The following is a 9706-nucleotide window of genomic DNA, read 5'->3' as shown; positions in this document are numbered from 1 at the left end:
ATAACGAAGGGTCTCTTTCCAAGTCATAAATAACCTTGTTGAGCTTGCATGCTAAAGAAAGACTAACGTATACAAAGCTAAGACTTGTTACATGCAAGAAATTTAATCGAAAATACCTTTTAAAAAACCATTATTAACATCTAATTGAAAAAGAGGCCAACCAAGTTATTGATGAAAACCTTCAAGTATACTTGCTTGAGAGCCATCTAAATTTTCCTTGACTCTAAAAATCCAAATACAACCAACCAACAATTTGTTCAATAAATTCAACAGTAAATGCTAACTGTCCACCTGTCTGATAAGACAACAGACTGCAAAAAGATCAAACATACAACCAAAAATAGAAGTATACACTAAAAGCTAACAATTTGTGTAACATGGTTCTCTTTTCTTTTTCTTTTTTTTCCATTTTGAAACTTTGCTTTCAGGAATTTTTACAATGTTAGTTTATTACACGGCCATGTGAAACATAATTACAGAAAAAAAGAGGATGCTACAACTAAAATTGAAGCACATCTCTACAAGTGTTCAATCTCTATTTCAATTTGAAAAAGAAGAAACAAAAAATTGAAGGTAAAAGGGTTGTTGCAGTTACTGCTGATTCAGAGGTTTTGCACCACCACCAGCCTCCTCCACATTGATAGGAGTAGATGAACCACTCCTTTTGGATCCTTGTCCGGTGATCGTCCTTCCCATGAACTTCCCTGCTTTGCTGAGTCCACTGCCAACAGCACCGAGTCCACTGCCAACAGCTCCGAATCCAGCACCAAGGCCACCGCCAACAAGCCCAGCTCCAGAAGAAACTCCACTACTCACAAGTCCAGCACCAGAAACAACACCACTTCCCACAAGTCCAGCACCAGAAGCAACACCACTCCCCACAAGTCCAGCACCAGAAGTAACACCACTCCCCACAAGGCCAGCACCAGAAACAACACCACTCCGAACAAGTCCAGCACCAGAAACAACACCAGAACCCACCATTCCAACACCGGAGCCCACCATTCCAACACCGGAACCAACCACCGATGCTGCTCCATCTAGGGCATCCATTGTACTTCCTATAACTCCCTCCTCTTTAAGTTTCTTCCTTTCTTCTAGTATCTTTTTCTCTGCTTCTAATGCAACCAACTGTTCTTTCTTGTCAAATTCGTGATAAAAGATCTGGAATTTCAATGAGATTGCGACTTTTAATTTTATCCAGAGAACGTTTATACAACTATATCAAGGATAGTTACAGAAATTATACACTAATGGAAACAAATCAATGCATGTCTAATTATACCTTTAATGTTAAGGTTCCTCGATCCTTTTTGTCTTTCACTTTCAGTGTATCNAGTGATGANAGCAGCCTCAACTCAAACTCCTTTTCAGTTTCTGCTTTCAGGTCAATAAGTGGTAATTTTGCTATTCCCAATCGCTTATCTTGCCCAATGTCTTCATCCAAAACCTAAATTCAAAGCCATCAATTAGGGCAACAAAATAATTTAATCAGGATTGGGAAGAGAATAAGCTTTCAAACCAAAATATTATCAGGTGTAGCTAGTCAAAACAGATTATGGTTTGGATAAATTTACCCATAAGCACTTACAGGGAAATGAACAAGGTAAAATGGAATAGATTACTTGGAGGGTGAGGTTCTCTTTATTAACCTGTAATTGTATTGTGTACTGCTATATTCTTTCTATTCCTTGACTCTATCCATACTACTTTTGTTGGGACTGGAATTAGGGAGGCAACAAAATTCGAGATTGTCTCTTTCTTTCTAATTCTAATATCAGTTCTATCAGCACCTTTTAATAAAAGATATCCACCATTTCATTGACCTCACAAGAACCCTATGGCATATCTGCCTCAATCTCTTCACCACTATGTTTATGAAATGAAATTTTTAATATCCCAATCATGTGGTCATATCATGGGTATCTTGCAAGTATCTCAACCAAGGATTAAATAAATAACAGTTATGACAGAATGGGTTACAAGAAAAGGATTAGTTGTGCTAAACCTCAACAATGAGTGACTGGGTCTCCTTGTCCTCTGCAATCAACTCAAATTCCTCGTTCCAAACAGGATTCAAGTTGTTATCAATAACCTTTGTTTTAACCTTAAACAGTGGCCGAATATGCAACACTACATAAGGATCGGACTTCCCAATCATTTCCATATTCTTCAGATCATTGGCCTTCACTACCTTCACTTTAAGCGTTCCCTGGGGTTTAAGCTCCAGTTCACTGCAAAGAAAAAAAGGTGCTTAAGTAGAATAAAATATTTGAAATTTGCAAGTTCCTAAATACCAATTTGTTTTTCTTTACCTAGTATCAATAAGATTCATAAGATTCACATTACCTAGTATCAACAGGTATACCCCCAAGCGGAACAACAATCCTATGAGGCCATTGGAGCATGTCAGTAACAATTGAGTTCACAGTATCCTATTGGAAATTGGGAGAAGTGTATCATAAGTACTTAATTCAAAATCAGTAAAAGGTGGACGGCGCAAGTTCGTAAAATAGAACTCACATCAATCATATCTGAAATTCCAGGAAGTGCTGTCAAACTTCCACCAACGGCCTTCAAAGTGTAATCAATTCTAGGCTTTGGCTGATAAAATGTTATTTAAAAAGTCAGTAATTTCATAACTGTAAATGATATTGGCATCCCAGTTATCATGTAGTAGCCTATGCTGATAAAAGTAGTCCAAGAATTCAATTAGATCATTGACAAAGGTTGTCAAAACCAAACTCTTTAAAGTATGAATAACTGTATCAGTCCACTCAATCACAACCTACAGCTGATGACGATGGTTTTACCATCATCACACTGAGATAAAATGGTTAAGACCATTGAAGCTGATAGTTAATATGATCAAAATATATGATTACTACGAAGGGATTCATTATCCGGCTTTTTCAGATTTTGGTTTAACCAACTAAACGTTATATCTCATCAAATGAAAACTTGCATATGCAACTTCAACTCAATATTATATGCTTGATTTGCAAGAGAGCACAAAAAAGGGAGGTTGTGAAATTCAATCGAGTGCATCCTCATCCCCCTCCCACTCTCCAAATTCTCTTTTTCATTTTTGCACCTAAAAAGTTACCTCAGCAAGTAGGGCAACAACAACGGCAGAAATGCACGGAATCTCATCAGCAAGTTGGAATATAACACGGATAACGGTGAAAACCTGAAGATCCTTCAACTGAAGCAAAAACAACACTCAATTTTGAAATTTTGTCATGAGAAAGTGAAATTCAACAAACACTGCTAAGTCTAACCTGAATAGGGATTGATGCAACAAGTGCAGCTTCAACAGCCAAAACGATATTGGGATCACCACCCCAACGAAAATCAATGTCCATAATTATTTGACCTTTTTTAAGAGTCTGAACACGAATACCTGCATGGATAAAGAAAATATGCATACATTAATTCTAAAAATGAAATCAGCAGAAAAATGGAGATGGAGGAACAATAAGGGTGATAAAAATCTGTGTTTCATAGCATTTTTTTATGGTCTTTATTGACATGCACTCATTTTGATATATTTATAGATTTTAGCAAACAATATTAGTCTTTCAAGCCTTGAGTTGCACAAGACAGAGCTAAAATATTTTTATTTGTCGTATTTCATTTAAGTTTGATATTCAATACTTATTAAATCTTGAATCTCATACTAATGGCTTTACCTGATTTTGAAAAGTTACGATAGATTGGATTGGATTGTATTGCTTTGCTTTAAGACACAGATTGCCACAGATTAAACGATATTTTTTACATGCTATAACAAGTTTCCTACGGCCCTATGTCCTTGGGACAGATTCAGACATGATTAGTGCTTAACAGTCACTTGCTAGAGCTTGAAGATAAGTCAAATGAAAGCAAATAAAAGTTGATGGTCCAGTGTCTTCAGACAAGACTCAGGTTCCTTCATATTCTAAATTTATGATGGGATTTTCTTTTTACTCATGGAAGTTTGGTTATGATTGTGCGTGCGCTGTGGTTTTTAGTTTGTGTGATGTCTTTTGCTGGATTCCTCTATAAAACTTTATAAAAAAAAAATGCTGAAATGATATATTCAATTGATATTTTGCTAAAACAGAAAAGAACATCTTAAACTCGTGGAACTTTCATAATCTTAGACTGGTAGATTGAAGTTGTAAACTCGTTACAGTTTTACTAATATAAAAAATACGATTAAAAAATCTATTAATCACATATGCATAACAGAATACTCTTAATACAAAAATATATCAATATTTCCAAATCATATTAAAGAGAAGTAGCAAATCACAATACAAAAGTGTGTTAATACATTAGTGCTAAATAAGATTAAAAAATGACTGTCATATATAAATTCATAAAAACACTAGTTCATAATGTGCAATCAATTCAAACGAGTTAGTTTCTTCAAATAATTAGAGTCTAATATATAAAACATCGTCGTTGTTAGGAAAAAAGTTAGGCAAAAATTATATTTCTTATCAAAATCATTAACTCACTTCTTAATTCCGGAGTTTATATAAGTTTGCCATGAATTTAAGGAGTTTACTCAAAAAAGAGTTTGATAATGAGCTAACTCGTTTTCTCTTTCTAGGATTGTAAACTTGAAAGTTTGACAACCTTGAAACAAAGAAAATGAAGAATTTACTTCAGGAATTTTCTAGGAAGGAGAAAAACAGTAAGTCAATGTGGCTCAAAATGCACCAAAACTGTCTAATCACTGAGAATATTGATTATAGAATTTACTCCAAAACAACCATGAGAAGATCTCTAAAGTAAAGCTACAAGCCCAAGAAACATAATTTCACAACATGGCAAGACCAAAGGAATGCACTGAAAAATAAAGAAAATCCTCTCCTACCAATTGAGACACATAAGAATTGGACTCATAAAAATTTCACAATGATATTGTCGGATACTAGATTTCGCATCCTTAAAATGTCAAAAGAGATTGTGACAAATAGAATGACAAATAACCTCATTGTCTTGTAATTGTTTAAGTAGACAGAATAACCTTCAATTTTTGGTGCAACATTTCCCAGGGAGAGCTTGCTGAACTTCAATGAAGTAATTCCAGGAGGTCTGTACTCTTCCAATAGCGGCTCAACAGATTCTCTTATCACCAATGTTGCTGCCTAAAAGTAAACATAATCCAGATAAAGATAAAGTCAGTAATTTAAGCAATGCAGGAATACCCATCAAAAACAAAGATCTACAAGAAAACCAAAAAAGAAAGGGTCTCCTTGAGCCTAAGGAAAGCAGGATGCATGTTGTTGCCAAACAATTTCACTTGATAAATCCTATTAATTTGAAGATGTAGATACAGAACTAACTAAATACCAAAGGACATCCAGTCTTCATGGTTTTGATTTTTGAGTTCTATATTGTATGAGTTTTCATTGAAAAAATCTGAATTTAGTCTCCGTATAATAATTAATCAGATCCAATATAGGCTCTTTTCCTCATTCAAACTGAACTACAGGGTGTTAGAACTTGAAAGCAATATAGTGACATTCAATAATAAATAAACAACCTAAACAAAATTGCAATAAAACATTAATACTAAAAAAACAAGGGCAACATCAAGATATGACCTAGAAAATATAGTTAAAAAACAACAAACACCACACAAACTGCTGTAGATTATCTATCATACAAATATATAACATGCTAGCAAGTTTACTCACATCTGAAACAAATGGCCAAAGTTTGGATAGCTGCTTGTTTAGCCATTTCACCTGAAAATGCCCAGGCAAGGAAGGTCATAAACGGAGCACAGGCATAGTATACCAATTGGGAAACAAGATAGATTTCTATATTTTGACTTTGCATCTACTTTTGATGTTTTTCCAATAATATATACCGTATTAACTGGAATAATAGGAGAGCATGTGAAATCATTTCATTATAAAGCTATGCAACCACTATAAACGTGAATCTCACCTGCTCATATACAGGAAAAGATATCCAATCAGGAAAATTATCACCACAAATTTTCTTTAAATCCTCTCTGTTGAGGGACCCAAGGAGTTTAATATCAACTGCCTGTAGAGAAAAATGAAGAATGTTAGGATAAGGAAATTATACACAAACACAGATTACAACATATTTTATTGTTAAATAAAATATGTTAGTGTTCATTAAAAAGGGACGCTCAAGTCTTGTTAGTGTCATAGTATTCATCGTTAACATGAATCCTTCTAATTTAAAATGCCTTACTTTTTATTTTCCAGTTAATACCCTTATTTTCCTTGTTTTCTGCCAATGCAGTGGTTTAATCAGTATAGAAATCCAGGATCCAGACTTCATGCTAAAGTCTACATACGTATGTCCTGAGTTTTTGGCCAAGGTTTACTATTTTAACTTTTCCCATCACACCTCATTCATAACATCAGGTAAGAGATAACAGTGATGCATCACACAAAGGTACATTTATGCACTTATATACGTGGACTTAATAAAACAACGGATCTTGACAATTACAGAGCAAGATACTCTTATTCCAAAATTAGTACTCTCCAATAATGGAAGTCCTAAATATTTTAAGCATTCCTCAATGCATAATTCATAATGGCAAAGAAAACATGATGTCACATACAAAACAAATGAAATGATAAGACACGTATTATCTAGACTAAGGTGTCTTTTAAATGGTTTCAGAAAACTCCAAGTTAAGCAACATATATCAAAATGGCCATCATTAGTCCCACCCAGAATTTTTTTCATATCCCTGAATCCTTACCAATTAATAGTCCATAAGTTGCATTCACATTCAAAATGAACCTTAAAAGCAGCCATTGGCTAGAATAAGATATTTTGCATCAGTCCTAACTCACTTGACAAGTTGACATTTTAGGACTAAAAATCAACAAGAGCAAACACAAGTCTGTGTAAAGCAGAAGGTAAATTGCAGAAGGTAAACCAAGGCTTTGGAATGCAAAGGCTAACACTGTCTTAGAGGGACACAATCTTGGAGTTGATCATTCAGGTGACAGCAAAATTCCTAGGCATTTGGCTCAATAGTACCTCGTTCTTAGTGAAAAGTAGATCAGTTCTGAATACTTAAAATATATATATATATATATATATATATATATATATATATATATATATATATATAGAGAGAGAGAGAGAGAGAGAGAGAGAGAGAGAGAGAGAAAGAGAGTGAGACAAACCTACATACTATTAACTTTCTTTTCCATTTGAGCTTTCACAACAAATGTAAACATTGGTGAACTTACTTTTAGAAGAGTTGAACGATCCTCTGGGCTGATATTTGTAGTATTTTTCCAATTTCTAACTTACTCTGAAAAATCAGAGATTGCTGATACCTCCCTGTAAGATCAAATCTTTTATCGAATAGCAACTATTAAAAATGACTAGTTGCAGATTGTAGGCATCAACAAATCTTTCTCTTGAGTCTTCATATGTGTGCATAGTTCTTTGAAGTAGGGTACTCATTATCGTAAAGTCAACTACTTTCTAATGGAATAACCTTTAGGGAAAATCAGTGAACTTTTACTTTAGAGTCTTTTCTGATGATCAATTAAACTCTACTGCATTTAGTTGGAGGAAAAAGCACCCCGTTTCCATGCCAGTAAACCTGACCTTAAATTAAATAGGATTGTGTTTATGCCTTCTCTCTACCATTTCTGACATATACATATACGAAATAACATTGCTGCATTCTATATTTTTTTAGGTTCCTTCTTTTCTCATCAACCCCAGTATGAGTTATACTTCCCTCTTTTTCTTGAGCAGAATATCTCTTTCCTATCACAAAAAATGATAATCTAGATAACATGGTGAGGAATTTGAGCAAAATTAGTTTCTATGATATTTTATGTCTTGATGCTACGACTTTTCAGATTCCACCGAGATTATGAGCCAGATAGAGTTCCAACAAGGGCTCAATTCCTACAACAGTTACATTCTCTTCACTTAAGACAGTGGTTAATTTTACTTCTCTTCTACAAAACTTCCGGACAGAGATATTGCAAATTTATCGAAGGACATCAATTCTGTAAATTGACACAGTATCTCTTCATCTCTTCTAGCCAAACCAATTGATTAACAAAAGCCTTCTCTGTCTACTTCTGACTTTCTATATGATTCTTTATCACATTGGTTACACATCAAACGACCCACTTTATCAAAAAACTACAGTAAAAAAACTTATATGCACTGATTGTGTAAACTCAATCAGAAATTGTCATTTGTAACAAACGGACCGAATTTTACGAAAACTACTTAAAATAAATCATACATTAATTTGTGATTAATTGACAATGTAGATCAATTTTACAATGCCAATGCATGATCAGCAATCTCAGATTAAAATGCACCACAGGTTATCACTAGTCATTCCATGACTTCACTATTTTCCAGAAGTTCTTTCAAATATTCAAAGGCTCGCTCATTAATCCATCACATGATAATTCATCAACTTTTCTTCAACATTGCCCACTAAAATGAAATTCATAATTTCTTTTCCATAACATTGATCATCAAAGCAATGAAATTGATTCCTTGATCTTACATAAAAAATACCTTTGAAATTCTCTTGGCGCTACGGTACGTCATCATGCGTTGCCACGCAGCCATCAATGCCACGCCGAATACCATCCCCAGAAAAATCCCAGAAAACAACCCCATTTTCCCTGATTCAAAGCAACGCTACCCTTTCACTACAAAACCTGAAAAACAAAACCAAAACAAACAAATCAAAACCAAAGATCCCTAAATGAATAGACCATGCGAATTCTAGAAACGAACCTTAAAAAAAAAATAAAAATGCACCAATCAAGCCACAACCGGAACTTACAGTGCGATTTGAGAAAATAATCACAAAACGTCAATCATGTGAAAATGAGTACCAATTGGGATTGAGAATTGTAAAAGACACCAAAATTTGCAACTTCAGGAAAACCCAAGTTTTATTTTTCAATTATGTAGTTATGGAAGAATCTCTATCTCTCTCTTTGGGATGTTTCAAAAATTTAATCTTTTTTTTTTGTTTTTAACGTAAAATTGAGGGATTGGTGAGTTCTTTGGCTCTTCCTCCACAAGATTGGAATTTGGAATGAAAATTGGAAAATTACAAAGCTTTCTTTCTTAGGGACTGACCATACTCATTCAGCGTTATTGAATCAATCTTCCACTTTTCTTCCTTCCTTCGTGCATTTATTGGTTTGTCTTTTGTCAGTTTTGGCCATTTTCTTCACTTTATTCTTTCTTTTCCTTTTGCAAGTTTCCTTTTCTTGAATACACGTGCAGCTTCCTCTATCTTCGCACTGTCCCACAAAAATATACTAATATCATAATTTAGATTAAATTATTTAATTTAACTAATTATAAAAATTGTAAGGATTGAAAACATAAAACAAGAAGCTAGCATCTTTATAACTAACTCAATTCTCTTGACAATAAATTTTCTTTTAATCTATATATTACAACTTTATTTTTAATACTATTTAATTATTTTAATCTAAATAGTAAAAACTAAAAAAAAAATATTTTTAATATTTTATTTTGAACACCTAACTAAAATAGAGAAATCATTTGCAGATAAACCTCTTTGACACCATCATTCAATTATTGTACCATTATTCAAAGTCAAAACTTTCCAAACTCAACATACTCACCCTATCCGAGAGCTTATCACATATTGTTTTATTATTTTATATTAGATTTCAAGTCA

The 9706-nt window shown here is 33.7% G+C and overlaps 1 protein-coding gene across 4 annotated transcripts; it reads right to left on the bottom strand.

The window, feature by feature from the left end:
• Window positions 1-329: 329 nt before the first annotated feature.
• On the bottom strand, window positions 330-9226 carry LOC106752988 (synaptotagmin-4). 4 transcript variants are annotated; one of them, XM_014634769.2, is made up of 12 exons: window positions 9133-9226; window positions 8557-8702; window positions 5950-6051; window positions 5694-5744; window positions 5021-5141; window positions 3282-3403; window positions 3107-3205; window positions 2524-2604; window positions 2350-2435; window positions 2009-2234; window positions 1286-1450; window positions 330-1164 (listed from the first exon to the last, which is right to left on the bottom strand). In XM_014634769.2, exons 2-12 carry the CDS (start codon window positions 8659-8661, stop codon window positions 592-594), a joined length of 1731 nt encoding a protein of 576 aa, XP_014490255.1. In that variant the 5' UTR covers window positions 8662-8702; window positions 9133-9226; the 3' UTR covers window positions 330-591. The 4 variants fall into 4 exon arrangements, with proteins under 4 accessions (XP_014490255.1, XP_014490256.1, XP_022633071.1 ...); XM_014634770.2 differs by having other exon boundaries at window positions 9138-9173; XM_022777350.1 differs by lacking the exon at window positions 9133-9226 and adding an exon at window positions 8782-9126.
• Between the last annotated feature and the right edge of the window lie 480 nt (window positions 9227-9706).

Source organism: Vigna radiata, unplaced genomic scaffold (assembly GCF_000741045.1).
Source record: "Vigna radiata var. radiata cultivar VC1973A unplaced genomic scaffold, Vradiata_ver6 scaffold_122, whole genome shotgun sequence".
Classification (NCBI taxonomy): Eukaryota; Viridiplantae; Streptophyta; class Magnoliopsida; order Fabales; family Fabaceae; genus Vigna; species Vigna radiata.
Note: the sequence above shows the minus strand (reverse complement) of the source record. Positions and strands in the feature narration are given on the sequence as shown.